The sequence below is a fragment of the Triplophysa rosa genome, linkage group LG6 (genome assembly GCF_024868665.1).
Source record: "Triplophysa rosa linkage group LG6, Trosa_1v2, whole genome shotgun sequence".
NCBI classification, from domain to species: domain Eukaryota; kingdom Metazoa; phylum Chordata; class Actinopteri; order Cypriniformes; family Nemacheilidae; genus Triplophysa; species Triplophysa rosa.
This window is the reverse complement of record NC_079895.1, coordinates 9846657-9871296: the sequence shown is the minus strand read 5'-3', so window position 1 is coordinate 9871296 and position 24640 is coordinate 9846657. Positions and strand designations below refer to the sequence as shown.

The window sequence follows — 24640 nt, the reverse complement described above, 5'->3', positions numbered from 1 at the left end:
ACACCCACACGCTCGCTTTGATGTGCAGAATACTTCATGTTGCATTTTAACAAATGTATTGTGTCATACATGGGTGGCAACAGTTTTTTCCGTCTGCGAGTTATTCAACTTAGCACTAGAAACCAAATGTGATGTGAAAATGAATTTATGAAAGCCTTCCATGCTAGCATTGTTTACGTTGTCAATTCATCATCACTTGTCAGTTTGGAAAAAAACAACTGCTAGTACATAAATGTAATTGTAATGTTTTCAGTACACTAACTGACCTGCAGGTAGTCGCCACTGTCCCAGTTTTCTCTGCGGTCGGTCGGCAGAGTCCTGTCTGTAACTGCTGCGGTCTGACAGGGTGGGGCTCAGTAGGGTTTGCAGGACGCTGTTCTGCTGGGTCAAAATGATTACAGATAATTTCATTACAATGAAAGATCAAAGACACGCTTTGGTGTTTGAAGACAAGAGCGAGAGGGTACCTCCGGCTGAGTGGGATTGTCCTGGTTATGGGTGTTAGTGTCCTCGCTGGGGACGGTGGTCTCGATGCTGGGAGGGTTGAGCAGACGTCGGAGATCCTGCTGTTGACTTTCCCTCAGACTGAGAATGATGCTACATGACTGCTGCTGCTTCTGGAGGAGGAAGATGCTGTCAGTCCTTTGTATTGTCACAAGACGCTAATATTGTAGATGATTAATATTAATAATTAAATTAAAGTATATCATTATACTGTATGTGTGGACTCACAGCTCGTATGCGTTTCAGGCACTTCTTCAACCACATGCGGATGGTTTGTTTGGCCACCTCCTCTTCTATAGTGTACTCAAGCTGCTCACGCGCCAGCAGCTCCTCCAGCTGAAGACTCTTGCGGATATCGACCGAGCGGTACGACAGCATGCTGAAACACATGATGATGAAGTGTATGGAGTCGCATGGTCATGCAATTGGGTTTCCAATGTTATTATAATCCAAAATTGAGGTTTTGATTTTAACCCAGGGCGGAGGTTTACGGTTTTGACAACAGCAATATCGTTTCATAGTACATTTTTGTTTGAATTATGGTCTTTTCTAACCTCAGTACATCATGAAAGGTGACATCCCCTCCGTTGTGCAGACGCTCCATCTCGTAACACATGTGTTTGAAGAGGAGCTTGTCTTTGTCCAGGTCCACTTCCAGACGTCCCCTCAGCAGACGCAGTAGAAACTTCACCCGAGAGGTCGGAATCACTCCCTGTACAAAAAAGGAAGCAATCCCAGAATGCTTTGCATTGAAGCACATTTTTTACACTGAAGTTGTATCTCCCATCCTCAAGTGTTTCTAGCTGATCCCAGCACTGCTGGTTGATTCATTAAAGTCAGAAAATGACCAGTGTGCCTCATTTAACCCATACACACGAGCAGACATTACCCATCCTACAGGGGGGTCAAACCTGCACGTACTTCTCCCAGCTGCTCTCAATAAGGCCGTTTCTGCCTAATGAAGATGACGGCTCAACACCTCTCGCTATCTGTGACAGGCAGTAATAACCTCCAATTACTCCGGAGGTGAGAATGTCGATGCGTGTGATTCGTTCATTTGCGGTTTCGGCCAGCGCGCGCGGGTATTAACTCAAAATCATCCCCGCTGACAGCCGCTGATCACGGGCACGTCCCCCACCTCCTCCTCCTCACCTCCCGCTTGTCATCCACCATGTTCCAAATGATCTGGAAGTGACGCAGGTCGTTGTAGCTTAGCAACTGGTCCTCCTCGGTGGAATAGAACAAAGAGAAGTTCTCCACAATGATAGCTGAGGGAGAGTGATGAGAGGTTAGGCATCGGCTAGGCTCACAACACTCAGGTATGTTTAAAGTGATCCTTCACCCAAAAATGATAATTCTGTCATCAATTACTCATTCTCTCGTCATTATAAACCTGTAGGACTATCTTTCCTGTAAAGAACACAAAAGAAGATATTTCGAAAAAAGCTTGTAACCGAACAGTGCTGGCACCCATTCACTATATTGTATAGACACAAAACCAGTGCAACTGAATGGGTGCCGGTTACCAACATTCTATAAAATATTTTTTTGTGTGTTCTGCAGAAGAAAGTAAGTCATACAGGTTTGAAATGACAAGAGGAAATGATGATGTGAAACATGTTGTCTGGTTAAGCTAACTGACCACAAGTTTTGCAAGTTGCAATGTTACCAACATTCTACAGTGACACTGGTTTTCCAAACAAAATATATGCAACAAAAACCTGCACATTTGTATATTTCTTAAACCAAAGGGAATAAAGATACAGAATGTGTTGGCTTCTACCCAAAGTCATTCCTTGTTCATATTCAGCACTGGTCAGAGCTGAGCTCCAATGCTGGAGTCGTTCAAAGAGAGAAAGCTCAATTACCGACTGGAAAAAGGGATAATACACATGCAAGGATGTCAGGAAGAAGAATGTGCGGCGATATTGTATCTTATGAGCTGGTTTGGTTAGCATCTAGAGGAGGAAATGAGATGCCCCTCTGAGAGAAGAAACAGGATATTGTGTCGGGGGAAACGGTGCTTACCCACAAGCAGGTTGAGCATGATGTAAGCAATGATGACATAAAAGGAGCAGAAGTAGATGAGGGCGCCGGCGTAATTGCCGCAGTCCGTCTCCCAGTAACGATGTTTGTCTGGGGTGCAGAACGGAGGCTGCACCTGGGGATCACAGCGGATAAGCAAACAAACACAACACATGGGGCTTAGGATACACTGTTAAACAACAGTCAGTTATACATATTACACTGCATCTGATGTGTTTTGTTCACACAAATGATGTTTGCGATTCCTCTTGATAGATTTGCTGTCACAGAAGTGTTGTGTCTTACCATGCAGTCGTGCATGATCTTATTCCAGTCTTCACCCGTGACTATTCGAAAGAGTACAGTGATGGCTTTCCCCGCGGTGGAGAAGTTTGCGTGCCTGTCGGCGAGAGAAGAAAAGGTAAAGGCTCACGCCGAGCAACTTCCTCTCACGCTGACAGCTGTACCCGAAAATCGAATCTCCCAAATGCAAGTAGCACGTTGTAGCAAAACGTCTAGACGACACCAATTATATCAGCGCTATGGGAAGCTGTAAGCATGTTACAAATCTCGCCTCTGGTACGGAAACACAGTCCAATCATCACCTCCATGTGTCACAAAGCTCTCACCTGTTAATGTTCTCCCCGTATTTGACAGTGCCGAACAGGACCACGCCGGCGAAAGCGTAGCACAGCAACAGCAAGAACATGCCCACGATAATAAAGAAACTCTTGTACATACTGACGACCACCGTTAGCAAAAGCATCTTTAGCGTCACCTGCAAATACAGAACGTGATGAAGGAAACGTTGTGGATACATTTTCACATTAAAAGAAACATTTTCGTGTTATGTCGCATGTTTTTAAAGGGACCCAAAAATTTGATTCTCTCATCATTTATTTATCCTCATGCCATCCAAAACCTGTATATGACTCAAAAAGAAGATATTTTGAGAAATGTCTCAGTAGTTTTGTGTCCATACAATTGAAGTCAATGGGGGCTAATGTTGTTTGGTTATCAACGTTCTTCAAAATATCTTTCGTGTTCTGCATAAGAAAGTAAGTCATAAAGCTTTGGAATGACATGAAACTGAAAGAATTTTCATTTCTTTTAGATGCCAAATGTCTTTCTTTGACAGCAGCTGTCGGGGGAGATGTAAAATAAGTCAAACAATTCTCACTTCTTATGATAGAACAGAAGTCTACATAAAGGTGGAAATAGCCTTTGTGTTTTGATGCCAGTGAAAGAGATATCAAATATATCTATTCTTATATTAAAATGATGATATATTAAACTGTAAACGTCAGGTATTTTAGGACGTTAAGCCACAAATTTGAAACGATAATTTCAACACCACTATAACATTATCATAAAAATGACTGCATACTCACATGCTTCCCACATATGGTGAAAAACCTGAATACTATAACACAAGTGCCCATCATGTATGTGTAAGAATTCTATAGAAAAAGAGAAGCGAGAGAGAATATTAAAGCTTTTCAATTCAAAAGTGATGTGCAATGTTATTAAAAGCCTGTGAGATTTTATTAAGTACTTGTAAAGCAAAGTGGAGAATGATCCATATGACTCCCAGGGATGTGACGAACAGGTCATATCTGTTTCTTCTGCTCTGCCAGTATCCAGCTGGTGACATAGCAATGAGCTTCATAGTCACCTAGACAACAGGAAATGTAATTGTCATGACCGAACAATCTTTTCCAGAGAACAGCTGTGAGGCCTCTAGTAAAGCCAAAGCTATTTCTCATGATTATAAAAAAATCTTTGCAAATAACCAGGAAATAGAATTGGAAGGTTCAACACTTACCTCCAGGACAAAAATGAAGGTGAAAACCACAGACATGGTGGCCAAGGGAACGGTGACCGAGCCGGTGCCATTCCACTGTAATACATACAAATACAACATAAGTTGAGTGCTGAAGTACAATGTGAATAATGTTTATTGTATGTACAGTAAACCCCTCCTCACCTTAACAGACAGAAGAACAGACTGGGCTAACACCAGCACAGCGATACCTCGCTTGAAAAAGGGATGTTGGGTGATGTCGTACATTTTGGCACGGAAGCCGGCATTTTCTGCATAAGGAAAAGAAGAAATGTCTCATTTTACTGAGAATAAGAATCATTTAGAATCATTTCTGTATGCTCCTTTTATAATCAACAGTAAGACTCAATGGAAACACTGTTAATTCAATGAATTCAATAGGAGCTTTACCCTTGGCATTGCTTTGAAATGTGCCACATCATCTCTTAGCGGTTCTTTTGTTATAGGTCACAAGGTCCGAGTGGAATTCATTATTTAGGGTAACCACAAGTTCATATCAAAGTCGCAGAGTGCAGCCAGCTGGGCCCGTATTCTTAAAGCTTCTGAGAATCCTCCAAGTAAGCTCCTAATTTAGCTTAAAAACGTCTATGTAGGAGCCTTAGCTTGAGAGCGATTCAGGACCAATCTAAGAGCAACTCTGAGCAAGGAAAACAAAAACTTTTATCTTAGTGAGGAGGCGGGGCTGACCACGTTGCTATGTATGACACACAGTCTTTTGAAGACTGTGATTGGTTGGTTGCCCAATAAGGAAAATTGCTCTTAAGTATAGGATCTATGTATAAGCCATTAGATTAAAATAACAGGTGTCATTTTTTGTGCTGTTTTACCGTACTTACACACGCACTATATGTATATATATATTGTTTGTGTGATCATTTTGCTTATAGAAGGTTGTGACAGACCAAATCTCTGCTGCATCATTTCATTTTTTTAGTTGCCGAATGTGTTAATGTAGTGATTACTTTCTGGCGCTATGGCATTTCTGCGCTGTCTTGGATGTTAGCGTGTCTCTAATAAGATCGGTCACAAACATGATCCTTACACAATCTAATGTGTTGTGTCTTATTAACTCTGTCATTCTATTCAATTTTATTTATTTTTTAGCGCTTTTACAATTTGCATTGCATCAAAGCAGCTATACAAGAAAACCAAAACCAAGAAAAACTAAAGTTGAACACACACAAAAAATAAAATAAAATAAAAAATCGGATAAACCTTGCATTGCAAAACACATTTCTTCTCACGTTTTGTGTTTTGTCCTCTTTCTCTGCTGCTAAAGAAACTCTTAAGCCTCTTAAAAGTCCTCCTCGCTACTCCTAACAATTTTGGACCTTATGAGCTCTTTTAAGGGTGAAGATGGTTTCTGAATTACTTGTTAACTTGTTTTCTTTACTAGGATCTTTTCTTTAATTTTAGAGACAAACGCCAAAGGTTTTTCCTGTCATTAGGGGGCGGTGTGGCTCCGCCACATGACGTCATCAAATGCCGTTCTTTCTCTCGCCTGAGCTTTCAAGTGCACAAGTTAGTTTTGCAACGAGTTTATCGCGAAAGTAGTAGCAAAAGTCAAGGCGGGAAGATTTGAAACTGCAGTGACAGATTTGAGAGGTTGTAGATGCCTATTTGTGGTTGCAATTCAAATCTGAATCTAGGAAAACGTGTAAATATGTGCTATGTATTTGTATCTGCCAATGTATTTTGTAAATGCCTGTTTACACTTATGTGACTATTTTTCTGCAACTTCAAATTTAGAAGACAGATTTGTGAGTTTTGTCCACGAGTGCAAATCTCAACATTCAACTTCAGTTTTTCACATTGGGGCTGTGAGTGTACATTTTAGTGTACAGGTACAAATACTTAATTTACAAGTTCACAAATTAAAATCTACATGCTCTCAAGTTTTGCTACTGTAATACCTTCATACTAAAGATTCAAAATACTGGCCATGCCGCTTTATTTTTTTAAACGGTAGTAGCGTAGTACAGTTATTAAGTAATGTTGCAAATGCGCATTAACGTTTATTTGAACACTTTCATCTACCTTTTGCAGTGTTTCTCTACTAAATGAATCCATGTTTTGAACGACTCGGACGAGATGATTCAGTGAGTCATTTATCAGGACACCTGCCTCCATCGTTCACTGACTCAGTAAAAAATTACCGCCACCTACTGGCTGTTTTTTTTGGCTGTCACATTTCAGATTCTTTATTGTCATTTTATGGATCATACAACGAAATTTCTGGTGCGCTTTTACTCAACATAAGGATTTAAGTAATAAGTACAATCTAGAGAAAAAAATAAAACTATAGAACACCCATAGGTACAATAATACAAATATAAAGTGGCTAAAGTATACAGTAAAAAATTGCACATAGATTGGTCTATTTAGGTATATGTAAATATTGCACTTAGTTACCTTATAAGTTATTGCACATAAGGACATTATTGCACATTAAGACATTATGTGGTGTCTGTTGTCCAAGAGAGGTTCTCGGAGATATGTGTGCCCAGAAATTTAAAGCTGGACACTCGTTGCTCTAACTCCCCGTTAACGTGCAGGGGTGTGTGACCAATCTGTTTTTTCCTGAAGTCAATGATAAGTTCTTTTGTTTTCTTAGTGTTGAGAGTCAAATTGTTTTCTGCACACCACATCGTCAGCCCCTGGACCTCATCTCTGTAGGCAGATTCGTCGCCGTTGGTGATTAATCCCACCACCATCATATCATCTGCGAATCCGATGATGGTATTGGTGTTGTGAGATGGTGTGCAGTCATAGGTGTACAGTATATGGTGTGAAGGAATGGACTCAGCACGCAGCCTTGTGGTGTTCCTGTACTGAGTGTCAGAGTAGTAGATTGGTATGGGCCCATTCTGACTGACTGTGGCTGGTATAGTATTGTAACATGTTTTTTCGTCCCTTACGAAAATGAACCATTTTTTTTTTTGTGCAAACATTGATTACTATTGGCAAAACCATGGTTTTACTATTGAATCAAGGGTATAGCATCAGTTCTGGCAGGCACGTTAGTCAAGCTTGCCCAGCTGATGTCATCAGCTAATCGGTGTCAACCAATAGTAAACAACACATACTAGACTAGCCCTGCGTTCCAATCCGCATACTATCCGTCCTAATAGTATTCGAAAGTAGAATTAGTATGTCCCAAATCGTAGTTTGTTGAAAATTGTATTCCAAAGATTCCCGGATGGTCTACTACTAGAAATTCAAAGTGCAGAATGATGCGGACTCTGACGGCTGATATTACTCACAACTCACCACGAGTAGGCGGAGTTTAGTGACGCTCCACTGCATTAATAAATTATATAACTGATGCGTCACTAAATTAACAAATGTAAGTATACAGTAAACATTACATACGAAATAATGAATGAATAAATACCTTAATGGAAAGAAGAGCTGTGTTTTGGTGTGTGTGACAGTTATTGGCCACAATGTTGTCTTGGCAACAACGGCCACTTCCGCTTCCTGTTAGTACAGTATGTTTCAGTTTGTGCAATCTATTTTGCCATGCACTCAAAAGTACCTACTATTCCAACACAAAAACAGTACCTACTATTAGAGCTAGTATAAGTAGGCGAATTGGAACACAGGGTGTGTCCTATTTAAGTTGCCTTCTTATAGCTCTTCTACAGCGTTTTAATCATTCTGAAAAAACCCACCGCCATCCCCAACTCCTTCTCATCTGACTGCATCTATCAGATAACCTTTAATTTCATCCTGTATGCATCCTGATCTTTATTCAACCTCTTTTAGACGATGTCCTTTTAGTATANAACTGATGCGTCACTAAATTAACAAATGTAAGTATACAGTAAACATTACATACGAAATAATGAATGAATAAATACCTTAATGGAAAGAAGAGCTGTGTTTTGGTGTGTGTGACAGTTATTGGCCACAATGTTGTCTTGGCAACAACGGCCACTTCCGCTTCCTGTTAGTACAGTATGTTTCAGTTTGTGCAATCTATTTTGCCATGCACTCAAAAGTACCTACTATTCCAACACAAAAACAGTACCTACTATTAGAGCTAGTATAAGTAGGCGAATTGGAACACAGGGTGTGTCCTATTTAAGTTGCCTTCTTATAGCTCTTCTACAGCGTTTTAATCATTCTGAAAAAACCCACCGCCATCCCCAACTCCTTCTCATCTGACTGCATCTATCAGATAACCTTTAATTTCATCCTGTATGCATCCTGATCTTTATTCAACCTCTTTTAGACGATGTCCTTTTAGTATACTAATTTTGCACACCACTATTGCGCAAAAAACGAAAATTGTTCTGGTTCCCCATGTGGGGGATATTATTATTGCTGCAAGGCTGCATAGACAGGCAGAGAGTTTGCCCAGAACAGTTTCAATCCGCCAACCTTAAATATTGCTATTGTTTAACTCTTTAACGGTAGTGGTAATCGTTGTTTTACTACAGTAACCATGGTTTTTGGTTTCAACCGTAGTAAAACCTAGTTTTTTGGTTTTAAACCATGGTTAATTTTTCGTAAGGGGTATCGTGACAACCCTATACCCACAAGTCCCCGCTTCATAGTCAAAAACAGTGAGGCACAATAATGAAGCACAATGTTTATTTCTTATTTTTAAAAGCCCCCATAACCCTGTATGAAAAATCAAATAGTTTGCTTCAGTAAACACGGCTATACAGTATAATTACAGAAGATTTTGAGACGGCTCCTCCCTGTTCAATATATGGATGGTAATTATGTTTCTAGCTGTAGAACAAGCAAAAAGAAAGTAGCTAAACCATTACTCACAATTCATTACTGTTTGAGGGAAATATCAATTGGGAGGTTGCATAACCTGCAGTCTGGCCCACAAACTGCATGCTTTGTTTGAACACAATTACATTTATTTATCAGTTTTGGAGGCAAGCACATTGTCTCCATGCTAATACTAAAAAAACGCTGCTATAGTCCATTATTTACCAATACCGTGTGACTGAACAATTCTATTGTGATTTACAAAGAACTACTGCGTGTTTTTCTATTGCTTAAAATGATAATTGGACAACTCAGGCACACTTAATAGCTAGAAACAAAGAAAAGAAGTGAAAATCTGTCCAGTGCAGGCACTGGAGTTAAAAGCGTATCAGTCTAATATTCAAGCCTTTCACTATGTTGGAGTGTTTCTCCCTCTCGTGTCTAATTACCACATAAAATATGTCTGGATAATCGCTTACTATGATAATGAAGTTTATTTTCTCCTGCTGTTATGAAACACATCTTTGAAGTGTGGTTCCAAGCGAGTCAACTGCAGTCAAACATACAGACCAGAATGTGGCACAGCTGTCACTGCCTAATCCATCAGTCAATATATGCGTCTACAGCAGACAGTCACATACTGTATACTCATGCCATCTTCAAACTCATAAGTGGAGAGGTTATTAAGTGTGTGATTGCCTTGGGGAGATCCCATTGATGAATGTTGAAATGTGGGTCTCTCTCTCTCTCTCTCTCTCTCTCTCTCTCTCTCTCTCTCTCTCTCTCTCTCTCTCTCTCTCTCTCTCTCTCTCTCTCTCTCTCTCTCTCTACTACAGCAGACGGGAGTTGATGAAATGCTTTTGGAAGCACATGCAGAGTAGGGACGGCTCATTAGACAAGAGAAGAAGATTGAGTGAGACTCTTGTAATGTTTAACCGTGCACCGCTGGAAAGTCGCTTTGTGCTCATTTTAACCCAGTTTTTCAGGATGCTGTAAGCCTTGGACTGCCATGATTTGGCATATATTATCAGGACTATATAGCAACATCATTTGTCACATCATCAGATCATCATCATTTGATTCATTACTGCAGCTATAAGTCCTAGAAAATGTTTACAAATGTCTTTTTTAAACAATATTATGTTAACCCTTGTGTGGGACACGTTTTCATTGTTTAATAAAACATTACATGGATAATTGTTATTTCAGCCTTAGACATTTTTTTTGAAAAACATGTCTTTTTCACTTACATTTACATTTATGCATTTGGCAGACGCTTTGGAAAGCGACTTACATTGCATTATACTGTACATTTGTTTTTTAAGTATGTGCAGTCCCTGGGATCGAACCCATGACCTTGGCATTGCTAGCGCTATGCTCTAACCACTGAGCATACATTACATAATTTTGTATAATTATAATGGCTGTATCGGACGTTTCTTATTTTGGCATGTAACAAAGCTCAAGTTTGGTGAACTTGCAAATCTGTGACCATGTGACCAATACAAACGTCCCAGCATAACTTTTTTGATATTCCAGGATAAAGGAAGCACTAGCGATATTGCACAGTCCAATTTTGTGCAATACCGTTATTTAAATAACATAAACAACAATAACAGTGCAAGTGTGTGTGACTGCGTGCATATAAAACCCAATGCCTTGGTACGTGATATAAAACCCAATGCTTTGGTAGGTGATACAGTATATAAAATTTCCGCCCATATGCGCAAGGCTTTCCATAGAAATATTACATGCTAAAAGTCCTGTGTGACGGCAGCGCATCCTAAAAAACACTTCGCCGTTGTTCAAACAGTAAGACAGAGATCTCCAAATGAAATGAAAACAGGCAAAGAGCAACCTTTCGCGGGTGCACAAATAAGCATTCAAGACCTCCTGTGAGCTCTGACCTGGACGTGGGGGGAGATGGAGGGGCTGAGCAATCTTCAGTCGACTTTTCAAATCTTCCCATCGTCTCTGATCCACAGTCAGTAGAGCAGTACCCTAAACAGATCTGATTAGCCATCAGCCAACACTTAAATTCACAAACAACAACAAAAAAGATCCATACCTTGTTTTCATTAAAGTTGGCTATCACAACACCCACAAACAGCGTTAGGCCAATCATACAACCCAGGAACACAAAAACATGGATGTAGATGCCGTGAATCTGTTTCAAGAGACAATCACATATATTCATCAGTACAGCTGTAATTATTAAATACAGTAGAGAGCAAACAAATATTGTTAAAACGGTAACCTACCGATCCCACTCTGTGTATGATGACGTCTCTCACCTCCACCCAACCCTTCAGTGAAAGCACCTCAAACAGAGCCAGCATGGCATTGCCCACGTTATCGAAGTTGAAGTTTCGAGGGTTTGCCCTGAAAAGTATCACGAAGACATGTTGGCGTGTATTTTGTTGTAGCTTTTATTACATTAAACAACCAAAATCTAATCAACCTTGAATTGTGTTATGAGAATGAGTAGTTTTTCTGAATTTACCATTTATAGGTATGTGTTTATGTAAAATGATCATTTCTGTTTCGTTCTGTGAACTACAAACAATATTACCTATCAAATTTCAAATTATTATGTTTCTATTTGCAATTATTGGCAGAAAATAAAAATCGGAGAGACAGGTCAAAATAACAGAAAAGATGCTCTATATTTTCTCAGACCTCAAATACTGCTAAGAAAACATAATCACTTTTAAGCAATACAACAGTAATATTTGTACAAATTATTTTTTTATGTGATAACCTCGATTTTTATTTTCGAGTTTTCATGCATCTTGTCATGCTGTTAGTCTTTCACATGGCTGTTGGATGACTTTTTGTCACTCCTGAAGTTTGATTTTGTTGAAATTTAACACTGGACTGGAATGGCCACAAAACATTTAGTAATGCTGATTAAATGAAAATTTTAAAAGAAAAATTTACAAAATATAAAGTTAAAAAAAAACTATTTTTACAACCATTATTTGCCATTTTCACACATAACTTTCTTCAAATTAAACATATTTTTAAACAAACTCCTCGTGCCTCTTTCTCCTTGAATAGTAACAGCATGAATAAATCTAACATGCACATTGAAAGGGAATTTTTAAAAGTGACTCTTGCAAAATGGCTTTTTAAAATGTCACTTGCAAACAAAAGACTTCTGTCAGCTAGGCTCCTGAATTGGCTACTACTGAGTTTTAAACACAGATACATAGTGACAAGGACAAAATAACAATTTCAGCTGTTCCCCTTTACACTCTCAGGTATTAAATGAGCTGAAATGTTAGTGTCTATCCGCCTGTTTGTTAGTGGACTGGAGACACGCTGCTCTATGGGCTGAACACGAACAGAATTGCTAGCGGATCAAATGCATTGTTCTTTTTCCTGTTACCATGCAAAGCATTCAAAGATAAAAGAGCGACAACCTTTATCTCTCATTCTCTGTTTTTCAGCCCAAGTGGGATCCCCGCCCACCGTGTAAGAGGCCTGTGTGTCTCTGTGGGCTTCAACATTTACCCAAAGTCTAACAAATAATTTGCCTTTGTGTTGCCAGAACACTCTCGAACAGAAAAACACGTGTTGGTGTGTGGGTGCATGATTGTATGTTTGATGTGTTTAGGCCTGGAGGGAGATATATCAGCCCCCCCGCTCAAACTGCACTGCAGCGCTATTGCTTATGAAGCAAAGGCGTATGAAAGCTGATGAAAAGATGGTGCTGTTTCGTGACGGAAACATTCATCATGGTGGATCTAACTGTCACCGGTGAGATGTTACTACAGGGATTTCTCCAGCAGACGTCTTCGTGTCAGCTCTGAAGGTGTGATAGAATTCGTTTTGTGCTAAAATATTCATCACTTTGAGAGGAAAACTTTTGAGTGACTCTTCATGAATGAACTGGTTTGGTGTTTATTCCCCTGTAAGTGGCTTGTAATTTTATTGATTGTAATTTTAAAGTTCACCCCAAAATTAGAATTCTGTCATCATTCACTCTTGTCATTTCAAACCTGTGTGACTGTCTTTCTTCCTCAGAACACAAAAGAAGATCTTCAAAGAATGTTAGTAACCAAACAGCACCCATTTACTTCTATTGTATGGTGTGAATGGGTGCCAGTTGACAACATTCTTCAAAATATCTTCTTTTGTGTTCTGCAGAAGAAAGAAAGTCACACATGTTTAAAATGACAAGAGGGTGAGTAAATCGTGACTTTCATCTTTGGGTGAAGTATTACTTTAAGCCAATTTATTATGCGTCATTGTATTGTGTTTATTTATCTCAACAGAGAATGTGAGACTGGTCTGGGTTGTTTGTGTGTTGTATTGTACTGTATGTTGTTACGTGGTTTTAGGTGACTTTTGTCTCATTCAACCGCTATGAGGAAGACTAACCCAAAGTATAAGCAACAGTAATAGCGAGTCATTTTTATTTCTTACCAAACTCTTGGCACCCAAAATCCTGGTTTCCTCTCCCCTGGCCTGAGCTTCAAATTGAGGTTCTTTGAGATGCTCACGTTGATTCTGAAGATGCCGTGGCAGTCCTCCTGAAAATGCCCATAAAGCACAACGTTTCAGCACAGTACATAAAGCTCTGTAGCAGCTTGAGAAAGTGCAATAATTGCCTATTACCTTACTGGAGACTGTAGGATCGTTACATCGGGCAAGTTTTCCGGCAAAGAGTTGCACGCCAAAGGTTGCAAACACCAGCATTAGTGTCAGGAGAAGAATAGAGACCTGTTTAAGAAATCAATACTACAGTCTAAAGCAAAATGGCTTTCCCACCAAATCTAGTCGGTGTATTGCTCTCATATACAGTAACACTATTATACGCTCAGAGCAAAGTACCCTGAGGGAACGGAGCTTTAATAAAGCAAGTCCAGTGTCTCCTGGAGAAATACTGCTGAGGTAATGCATCACATTCCACTACTGCGAAGAAGAGAACTTCTTGACTTTACAACAAAGGGGTCATATCATAAAAAAAACTACTGTATGTAATGATACTATGTAAACAATGTTTTAAGAATTTGGAGAGATGGGTAAAGCAAACCAATACACATTTTCACACTGCCTACATGAAAATGTAAAACTGGATTGAATTAATATTTGAAACTAATGTATGAACCCTTTTTGAAAATAACACAAACATATACATACAATTCTTGTAAAAGTCTTTTTTTTTAAATTGGTGGGCCGTGTGCTCACTCACCAGCAGGATCTCTTTGAAACCCTTGAGGACCTCCCGAACCACTTTCCTCATCTGGGGCACCAGTTTAAAGATGCGTAGTGGGCGTAGGCAGCGTAGCATCATGAGGAGCTGGGCACCAGACTCAGGGGGCACATTGTTCGGCAACCAGCATAGAAAGATCAGACTGACCTATAGCGTGGAAAAGATCAGCTATAAAAAACTTAAAATGCATTTTCACATTCATTTGTATCATTCATATCAATATATATTAGATAACCCTTCAAATAAGAATCTAACCATTACTTCATCATTATTAATTAAATAGAACAAAAGCAAATATAATAGCAGCAGACCCTCTCAGTTATTGCCATTGTGTCAATTACCACATAAAATAATGCCTTGACCCATAATACATTACTGTACACAATTCTTTTTCCATGACTATACAACTTATCTTCCACTGTATCGTGTGACATCTGATTACAATACAAATGTATAAAATGTACAACAATGTGAGTATAGAGTGCTTGTAGATAGACTCAGACTTCTTAGATCTTGTTTAGGAACACTGATGTCTGAGACAAGTATAATTATTCTGAAATGAGTAAAACGGAATGAAATTTCTGTTCAGTCATTAAAACTGTTTAGAGTCATTAAAAAGCTATCTTCAGAAGTACAGTCAAACTCCATTAGAAGAGTGTGTGATCAGACAGAAGATATGCTAGTGTTCAAATGCATCAGAAAGTGAGTTTTTACTGCAGAAGAGCAACTGAGAAAAGAAACTTACTAAATAGATGAAGATGTCCATGACGCCACCAAAGTCTCGGATGACTGCGGTGGGAGTAAAGAACAAACCATCTGCCATGATCTTCAGGTTCAGCTCAATGCTCATGAAGATGACAAACACGTATTCTCCTATCTGCAGGAAACAGGGATGTTTAGTGTACAGCAGCATAAAGTGACAATCAGCTGTACTTAAAAAAAGATTAAAGCAAGAGGCTGTGAATTACGGTGATTTTACAACAGGTTATGACTTCTCAAATCAGTGTTAAGAATTGATTAAAAAATACAGGTAAAACAGATCCTTACCATAACTGTACACTAGGATGTTTAAGGTTGCCAAAGAAAAATGGCAAGCTTGGTACATACATTTTCAGGTGTTTATTTATTTGCACTAAAACTATCAAAATATTTCTGTTAATTAAAATTACATAAAATATTGACCTAAATATTATTTGAAAAACTTAAAGTCCCAGTGAAATTAAAAATGACAATTCTTATTTTTTCATGAAATATTGCAGCATTTATAGTAAATAGCTTATCAATGTGGGTCATTTTCTTTTTAAAATTCATGTACCCTCATAATTTTTAGTTAAAATCTGAAAATGCACTTCCGCCCTGAGATGACTGTTAGACTGCTTGGCCGGAGCATCCGTTAACGCCTCCCCTTCAACTGTCAGTCTGCTGCCAGCTTCATTTCAAAATCAATGCAAAAGCTGTTTTTACACATCCAATCAATTCGCAGTGAAAAACACAAGCCACGCCCACAAATTTTCTCCTTTGAAATTCCATTTCACTCAGAAATGTGTAAGAATACGGAAGTAAAAGCGATTGCAACTTCTGGTTCACGGGGATTTTAAATTAAATGATAATTAGAAATGCAATAAACTGAAATAAGTTGAAGTAGACAAAGCATAATGAACTCAAAATGAATTAAAAATGAAATAAAAATACACTAAACTTACAGTATATAGCAATATAAAAAATCAATTTGAAAAATAAGGCACAAAACAAAATTGCTAAAAAGGAAACTTAAATTAATGTGAAAATAAAAAAATAAAAGCCAATTCAAAATATAAATGAACCTACAATACAACTAAAAACTTAACTCTTCTTCTAGTAACATTGTGGCCACAAACAATGTCAACATTGTTATTTCTGTAAAGGCACTAATAACACATTAAATTGCACATTACTGCAGTATTTTCTCTTCTTGCAGGCGAGTCAAAGGTTTTAATGTAGCACCAGGACACACAGACGAGGCCTGGATAAAATCTAGAACTAGAGTAGCACTTAAAACATCCTTATCAGGTAAAGTTTGAACATCCTGGACCGTCTGAAGTGCCGCATCAATCAGAAGTGTAGAAAGACAGACAGACGACTTTCAAAAGCGTCTGGTCAATCAGCTCCATGTTTCTGGTGTAAATGACAGTCTATGCTTGAAACAAAGACACTCCAGCAACGTTTACTTTCAAAGTCAACTTAAATGAACCCCAAAATGTTTCATGTAGGCTAAATCAGTTGGGATCATCATCAAATGTGCTCTGAAGAAGTGGCAATCAAACGGGCTGGGATGCAACAAAAACGAGACGTGATAACCAGCCTTTGGGTAGGAGATGAGAAACATTAAAAGGTAAAAAGTTAGCTGGGAGTGCTTGTGAGAAAGAAGGGTGAACAGTTGAGTTAGAATACCTGCAGGGTTGGCACATGCATGACCCTAGTAAAAGGAGACTCAAACATCATGGAAATACAAGTGCAGATGGTGACCACGATCATCACCCAGTCCAGATAGGTGACCAAACCCAGCAAATCACTGAAGAACACATAGACACACACACGCATGCAGTGTTAGGCTAAATTTGAAGATTTTTTGTTGCTATTCTAAACACTGCGTTTTAAACTGGGTTTGAAGAACTTGAAGAATGTAAGACGTAACTTTGTCACAATTTTGCATATCTTTTCAAGCAAGGGAATCTTTCCAGGACACTGCAGACTTTAAGTTTTCTAATCCCACACAACTCACTAAGACTCTAACATGTCTTACAGACCAAAACTTTCCAAATGATAGCAAAACCTATTCTGATATCTTTAAAAACGATGCCTATATTTTGTAACATTACCATTTATAATGATTTATAATAAGCACATTTTGTTATTACGGTATTGTGTCCAGATGCTTTATCATTAAAAAAATTCCTATCAATAATTTTTAAACCACACTTTCTTTGCTAATATGCAATAATTTAGTTAAGTTTATCAATTTCACTGCTTGTTTCCAATCCTTTTCCAAAACTGTGAAAACAATGTGTTGTACTGTATTACAGACTAAACCAAGTGAAAATCCCCTAAACATTTACAACTTACTATAATTGATGGTATTTTGTGCTCTTCACTGCGCCTGTAATGGGATCCGTTTTTGACCTATTCATAAAAAGCCCATTAACAGATAGTGTCAGCAAAAACGCGACAGTATTAGAAATGTTTGTGAAACATCATACCATTTTAGTGATAATGGAACAAAGAGGGATTAGTCATCTCATTGACAAAAATGCAAATGTTACATAATGGTAGAACGGCATAGAATTGCATAGGCCTTACGCATTGAAACGGGCCCGCACGATCATTCTGCAAAAGTTTCGGAAGCGATGCTCTCTGCCAACGATGAAGAGTGGCTTGTCAAAATACGGATGGTTTTCCCGGAGTTCCTCCTCTTGGACTTTTCTAAAGAGAACCAAAATAGACTCTTCATTCTGAAATTTCATCTGCTGCAAACGCTGCTCGCCAATATTGCTTTTCGTGAAGTCCACCCTCAAGCATTTGGGATATCCCACAAAACAAAGTCTTAACATAGAGACCATGCATGCACAGAAAGAAGCTTAGAACTTTGTTTTGTAAGCATATCTGGATATACAGTATGGTGATCTCTCTTTTACAGTCTCTCTCGGGCCTATAGTAAATGAACACAGTGGTTCTCAAACAAAAGCGTTGCCTCTGTGTAATGTCTTGTTGTCTGATACAGATAGCATCCCTAAAAGGTTCCTGCAGTTACCCTGTTACTCTACCATCAGCATGCAAAAACAGAGAGAGATTTTGTTGAGGAGATACGATCTGTTTTACAGACTGTCTGCGAGTGTGTAGTGTGCAGGAGGTACCGCTTCATCTCGGCCTGTTCCTTTTTTTCTTGGATCATCTTGATTTCACTGTCCTCCCGCTGGGCGTTACGGTAGCGGACCGTGCTGGAGTGCTGCAGAGTTCACACGCGTGTCAAAGATCACAGACAGTCACAGATAATGCTCTTCTGTCACTTCTATTACTCACTGGTATATGAGTGTGTGTGCATGTACTCACATCCTGAGTGAGTGTTTCCAGGGATTTCCCTCTGCTGATTCTCTGGCTGGTAGAGCCATGTCTTAGGGACCTGTGCCAAAAAACAGCAGGCTTGTACTGCACCATCTGAGGAACCATCCATCTGTCTGTCAGTTGACAGTTCATTCTCTGTCTGTCTGTCTCTGTCATTCATTTTGTCTGTCTGTCTCTGTCATTCATTCATTCATTCATTTTGACTGTCTGTGTGTCTGTCTAGCTTTCATCCATTTTCACTGTCTGTTTGTTTGTCCCTCTTTCATTCATTTTCACTGTCTGACTGTATGTCTGTCTATTGTTTATTTTGCCTCTCTGTCTATCTATCTGATTTTGTCTATTTATCTGTCTTTCTTTTGACTGTCTGTCTATCAATCTATTGGTTTGTCTGTCTGTCTGTCTATCATTCATTCTTTTTTACTGTCTGTCTGTCTATAGATTATGTTGCCTCTCTGTCTATCTGTCTGTCAATCTATATATGTGTCTATCTGTTTGTCTATAGTTTATTTTGCCTCTATATCTATCTTTGTGTCTGTCTGTCTGTCTGGCTCGACCTGATTTTGCCAAGTGGTTGATGTCCTCAGGACAACTCATTTTGTTGACCTAAGGACAACATTTTATAAATAAAACCTAAACCCACACCAAACCCCAACCCTAACCACAACTTACCCCTAAAATCAGAGGGAAATGATAAGCAAAAACAACGGTCTAGAAGGACCTAATCCTAGTTGGAAGATTAAACTTAAAATAAACTGTAAACTTATTTCTGAAATCTGATTGGTTGATTTAAATGTTGTCCCAGAGTCAACATGATGTTGTCCTAAGGATATCAATCACATGGCAAAAACAGGAGAGCCATCTGTCTGTCTGTCTGTCTGTCTGTCTATCTATCTATCGTGTATTCATTCATTCATTCATTTTGACTGTCTGTGTGTCTGTCTAGCTTTCATTCATTTTCACTGTCTGACTGTATGTCTGTCTATAGTTTATTTTGCCTCTCTGTCTATCTATCTGATTTTGTCTATTTATTTGTCTTTCTTTTGACTGTCTGTCTATCAGTCTATTGGTTTGTCTGTCTATCATTCATTCTTTTTGACTGGCTGTCTGTCTATAGATTATTTTGCCTCTCTGTCTATCTGTCTGTCAATCTATATATGTGTCTATCTGTCTGTCTATAGTTTATTTTGGCTCTATATCTATCTTTGTGTCTGTCTGTCTGTCTGTCTGTCTGTCTGTCTGTCTGTCTGTCTGTCTGTCTGTCTGTCTGTCTGTCTATCTATCTATCTATCTATCTATCTATCTATCTATCTATCTATCTATCTATCTATCTATCTATCATGTATTCATTCATTCATTCATTCATTTTGACTTTCTGTATTTCTGTCTACAGTCGTGGCCAAAAGTGCAGTGCCAGTGACATCAATTTTGTGTTTGCTGCTTCTGCTTCTGTATTTGTAGATTATTTTTCCACTTTTCTATGGTATACTGGATATCGTAAGTTAGGATATCTTAAGTTTTAAAGGTGTTTATTGGCAAAAACATAAAAAAAAAACACAAAGAGTAAATATTTACAGTGTTGGGCCTTGTTTTTCATAACCTCTGCAATTCGCTCTGGTATGCTGGTTATTAGCTTCTGGGCCAAATCCTGACTGATCGCGATCCTTTCTTGCCTTATTAGTGCTCTGATATGATCACAATTTGTAGGCTTCTGCTTATCCACTCACTTTTTGAGGACTGACCACAGGTTCTAAATATGGGATTGACATCTGGGGAGTTGCTTTTTTTGCAATTATTTTTTTTTTTTCTGATCACTCTGCATAATAATCTTTAACCAATGTGAATAAACACCAGGGGTGTCGCTAGACCTAAAGCTCTACTGGGGCACAGGCCCCCATTACCTTTTCATCACTTTTTTTCTTAAAAACCTGCTGTGTGCAAGAAATGTGCAACACAATGCACTATACAAACTTCCCTTGCTTAAACCACTATATCTACAGTGCAAAAATACTGGGGAAAATAAACATTTATGTATTTAAAAATATTTAAGTATCATCAACATACTTAACATAAACTTTATTAACATGTTTGCATGCACTGTATGGAAATAATGAAAGCAGAGAGAGATTTTTCTTGCACATCTGCATTCATTTCACAATGATAACAGTGAATAATTACATCTTTTCAAGATTCCAATATTTCAAGAAACCGGTGCTTTTATGGCTCCAACTAATATTAAGAACATATTTAATAACACGAGTTTGTGTTTTCGGACCGGTTAAAATGCGTGACTGCGTCGCTTTTACAAACGTGAATTACTACATTGCATATAGATCCGTTTTTTGCAGCTATTATCAATGTAAATGATAACACTAACAAATAAACAAAATTGTACTGGAAATTTATACTGGGACACAGCAGATTTAAACTGGGGCACGTGCCCCAGTAAAAGGGGTCTAGCGACGCCCCTGATAAACACCACAACAGCTTAAGCAGAAACTTTATAAAACACAACATTTATATCACTGCCAGTACTTTTGGCCACGACTGTATAGTTTATTTCTCCTCTTTGTCTATTTATCTATCTGTCTGCCTGTCTATTTATCTGTTTGTTTGTTTGTCTGTCTGTCTATAAATTATTTAGCCTGTCTGTTCTTCCATCTGTCCATCTGTCGATCTACCTTAACAGATGGATAATAAAGAGATGATGGGAATGTGAAAGTGTGTTCATGTGGTCTCCTCACCGGCGCTCCTGGCGAATGTGATGCTGCACACTGAGGATGGATCTCTCTTTTGTTGGTTGACCCTCAATGGAGCCACTCAGCATCCGCTGTCTGGTGCAGGCTCTGGAAACACCCAGACAAAACAAAACTAGATCAATACACCAATTAAATAAATCACAACATAATATAATCATACTGATAATTTAACGTATACATTCGACTATGTCAAAGATTTAAGACCTGGGTTGACTTAATTCACTTCATAAATGTCCATCCAAGACAACATGACTTGATTAACTTTGTTCTCCTATTGTGCAGGATTTACATTTACATTTCATACATCATAATCATTCATCAAAATGCAATGAATATCACCTGCTGAATATTCTGTTTCACTTTGCAACATGTACGTACAGTATGCTGTTTCCTAGTCATCTTAGCAGATGAATCTGTTTTATGTATAGGACTATGATATGAACACCCACGAAGTTCTGCTGCTCTTGGCTGTCATGTAGCCGGTTGTACTTTCGAGACAGCAGATGGCTCTTATTAGCTTACACTGTGTTGTGCAGGTGGACGTAGTTCTGATGAACAGGCAACCCATTGGGAGGAAACTAATTAATCCTTTTTTTAGATTGGTCAAAGGTGATCCGTGGTGTACTGAAAACTCAGGATAAGTGCAGTGAAGTGCAGATAAAACACCAGCATGGAATTAACCTCTTATGGCAAATCTGAAACATTTAATGTAAGTGCAGGATACTGTATAAGGTTATAGGAAATATTTGTTTCGTGTTTACCCAAGAAATAGTGCTCCCAAAACACAACAATAACAGTTTTCTGTGACCATTTAACATCAGCAAATCTTTCAAAAAGATGCGTCTAAATGTAAGATGGTGCGCCGGCCATAATTGGCACGGGAGATGTTGAGCCTCTGAGATGTGATTGTCTGTTATACTTCACATCAGTGATGATCTATGCGTGCTCTGAAAAAGCCCTCTGCTCACTATCGCCTCTCTATTGTCCATTAATTGCAAAGTCATGTACCAGAACACAGCTAATGACAATTTTAGCTCCTAGAGAACATGTCGCCCTTATTTACGGCAAATCAGAGTGACGAGTGGCTGGCTGATGAGATGCGTGCGCGTGCAGACAGTCTGAGCGCTCCAGACGCCACAGACAACGTGGGATGGCTACTGAACAGCCGTCTGGCCGCTTATCAGGAGGGGGAGGGGCGGTCAAGGTGAAGCGTACGTGCGCGGCTGCCTGTGTAACACGACGGAGGTGTGGAAGGCGTCTACGTGCTCGGAAACCCAACGACAGAGAGGCGGTAGGAGCCAAGTGTGGGAATGCTCGGCTGCACGGTTGCCAGATTTTTAAATATTAATTTGTTCGTTCACGCTCGCAGGTGACCCACTAAGGGAGCGACGCCATTATCTGCTCTGACTGCTGGGATGGCTGGTCGACAAACAGGCTTAGGAAATGGAGTCGAAACCAAAATACATCTCCCTTGAATTTGTTGTTGCTAACGGTTGCCAGAGTTCAGGGAAATGCACTGCTGCATTTATTTTTAAAACACATTTCTTTGAATACATTAAACCAAATCTATTCATTTCCGTTTTAGTGAATGCATGAATTGTAATAAAAACTCATGAGTGAGTGGCTTCTTGTGGCATTGAGCAGTCATATATTTTGGTAAAATGTCTACAAAATATTTGCATTTTTGTTGTAGAGAAATGGGAGGAACTGAATTATCAAATCTCAAGCTTACCGCAGAATTTTATTGACGGTGGTTTCCTTCTCCATGAGGTTACGGGCTCGGATGCTAAATATTGACTTTCGCAGCTGGAGGAACACCAGAGGTTTATTCAGCAAGACACAGATCAATGCTTAGTGTAATTCATATCTACATATTTACAACTTAATATTATATTAATAATAATCATGTCAGTAAACCTGAATTTGACATCAGAAAACAAAAACGTACCAGCATAAACAATGTAATCATCTAAATGTTATATAACTGCTGGTTATTTAGTGTAAGTCCTGTTGTGTGGGACATAGATCTGTTTCCTTTCAGAACATTCACAAATGTAATGTTTGTTCCCTATGTGTATTGAGGGGCAGACCGTTGGAGTGATTTAGCTTGCTACCTTCTTATCTATGTATTTATTGTCCTCGATGGCAGACCTCTTGGAATGGTCACATGACGAGGATGATGCCGAGGGAAGGCGGCGAAAGAGACAGCTGGGGTCTTGCTGCTGTCGATCGATGAACTGCTTCATGAAGCTCTCTCTGTGGCATACGCCCACAGGCAAAACATTACAATACAACCCCATGTAAACACATCATCGTGTTTTAGTGGATTCTAGAGGATGAGGTAGTGTAGAAATAAAAAAAGATTTAATAATATTAGGTTCAAATGAAGAGTCTGGTTCCAAAATGAGATAACTCCAAATAAATATTTCCAAAAATCATGTTTTTTATGATGTTATCATGTTTTTATTGTGTTTCTTTGTGTTAGTTGTATTTTTAGAGTTATTATGGCTTAAATCAAAACAAACCAACTTCAGTTTGATTGACATTAATTGGAATGCACAATAAAAAACATGATTTTAATTCTGAGTTTATCCCATTTTGGAACCAAACTCTTCAAATATGTTTGTTGCTAATAGAATGTTATGGGAAATACCTTTTTTTCTAGTCGGACATGAATTCGTAATCAAAACTTAAAGCATCAATACTATTTTTTTTTAAATGAGCCTATTTAAGTATTTTTATTTGTAGCACCAAACGATGCAGGATGAGCTATACTATAGCATCAACATTCTAGATTTACAAGTTCAATATTTGAGGGTTTAGAGCTTATATTTCATATTTAGCTTTCCTGTAGCTCAGTGGTTAGAGCATGGCACTAGCAATGTCAAGGTCATGGGTTCGATCCCAGGGGATTGCACATAGTCAGAAACAAATGTTTAATACAATGCAATGTAAGTCGCTTTGGATAAAAGCGTCTGCCAAACGCATAAATGTAAATTTAAGGTTAGATGTCAAAGTAATGCATGCGTTGCCCATTTTGTTGAACAATTTGTACCTTATATACAGCAAAGAATAGGAAATGACTGTGTGTTGTATTTTAATGATGTGGTTTGTTACAGTACCTGATCTTGGGCACAGTAAAATCTGAGGGCAGCTTTGAGATTTTCACCATCTGTGGTCGATTAGGGAACTTCTCAAAGATCCGTAATCGCAGAGGAAGCTTCTCTTTGGTGTCAGCGTTGGCCTCGCTTTGTTTCAGCTGTGGAGAGAAGCCAGAAGAATCACTTGAAACGAATGACTTGTTTAGTGACTCAATCGAGGGCTGATGATGGTGCGTTTTCACACGGCCCTCAAACGGTTGGTGGACGGCCCAAAACTGAAGATTTCTATCTCTGCTTGCTATTTTGTGCCCCTTTTGGAACTAGCCTTCGCTATCCAACTAGAATTTAAATGTAAAGATGC

General features: G+C 38.8%; 1 protein-coding gene across 4 annotated transcripts in view; it reads right to left on the bottom strand.

Moving 5' to 3' along the window:
• Window positions 1-24640, bottom strand: part of nalcn (sodium leak channel, non-selective) — a 79307-nt gene that overhangs the window by 824 nt on the left and 53843 nt on the right. For 2 of the 4 annotated variants that reach the window (XM_057335752.1, XM_057335749.1), the window contains 28 exons: window positions 24301-24437; window positions 23293-23434; window positions 22911-22984; window positions 21164-21265; window positions 18411-18480; window positions 18215-18306; window positions 17661-17783; window positions 17427-17483; window positions 16755-16875; window positions 15070-15201; window positions 14304-14471; window positions 13727-13831; window positions 13535-13641; window positions 11365-11485; window positions 11172-11270; window positions 11011-11104; window positions 4517-4623; window positions 4355-4429; window positions 4085-4204; window positions 3921-3989; window positions 3159-3307; window positions 2836-2929; window positions 2533-2665; window positions 1657-1772; window positions 1059-1216; window positions 733-883; window positions 468-617; window positions 267-381 (listed from right to left, as the gene is read on the bottom strand). In XM_057335752.1, the coding sequence (XP_057191735.1) occupies window positions 267-381; window positions 468-617; window positions 733-883; window positions 1059-1216; window positions 1657-1772; window positions 2533-2665; window positions 2836-2929; window positions 3159-3307; window positions 3921-3989; window positions 4085-4204; window positions 4355-4429; window positions 4517-4623; window positions 11011-11104; window positions 11172-11270; window positions 11365-11485; window positions 13535-13641; window positions 13727-13831; window positions 14304-14471; window positions 15070-15201; window positions 16755-16875; window positions 17427-17483; window positions 17661-17783; window positions 18215-18306; window positions 18411-18480; window positions 21164-21265; window positions 22911-22984; window positions 23293-23434; window positions 24301-24437 (3181 nt within the window). The remainder of the gene's footprint in view (window positions 1-266; window positions 382-467; window positions 618-732; window positions 884-1058; window positions 1217-1656; window positions 1773-2532; window positions 2666-2835; window positions 2930-3158; window positions 3308-3920; window positions 3990-4084; window positions 4205-4354; window positions 4430-4516; window positions 4624-11010; window positions 11105-11171; window positions 11271-11364; window positions 11486-13534; window positions 13642-13726; window positions 13832-14303; window positions 14472-15069; window positions 15202-16754; window positions 16876-17426; window positions 17484-17660; window positions 17784-18214; window positions 18307-18410; window positions 18481-21163; window positions 21266-22910; window positions 22985-23292; window positions 23435-24300; window positions 24438-24640) is intronic. The other 2 variants (XM_057335751.1, XM_057335750.1) reach the window with 2 other exon arrangements.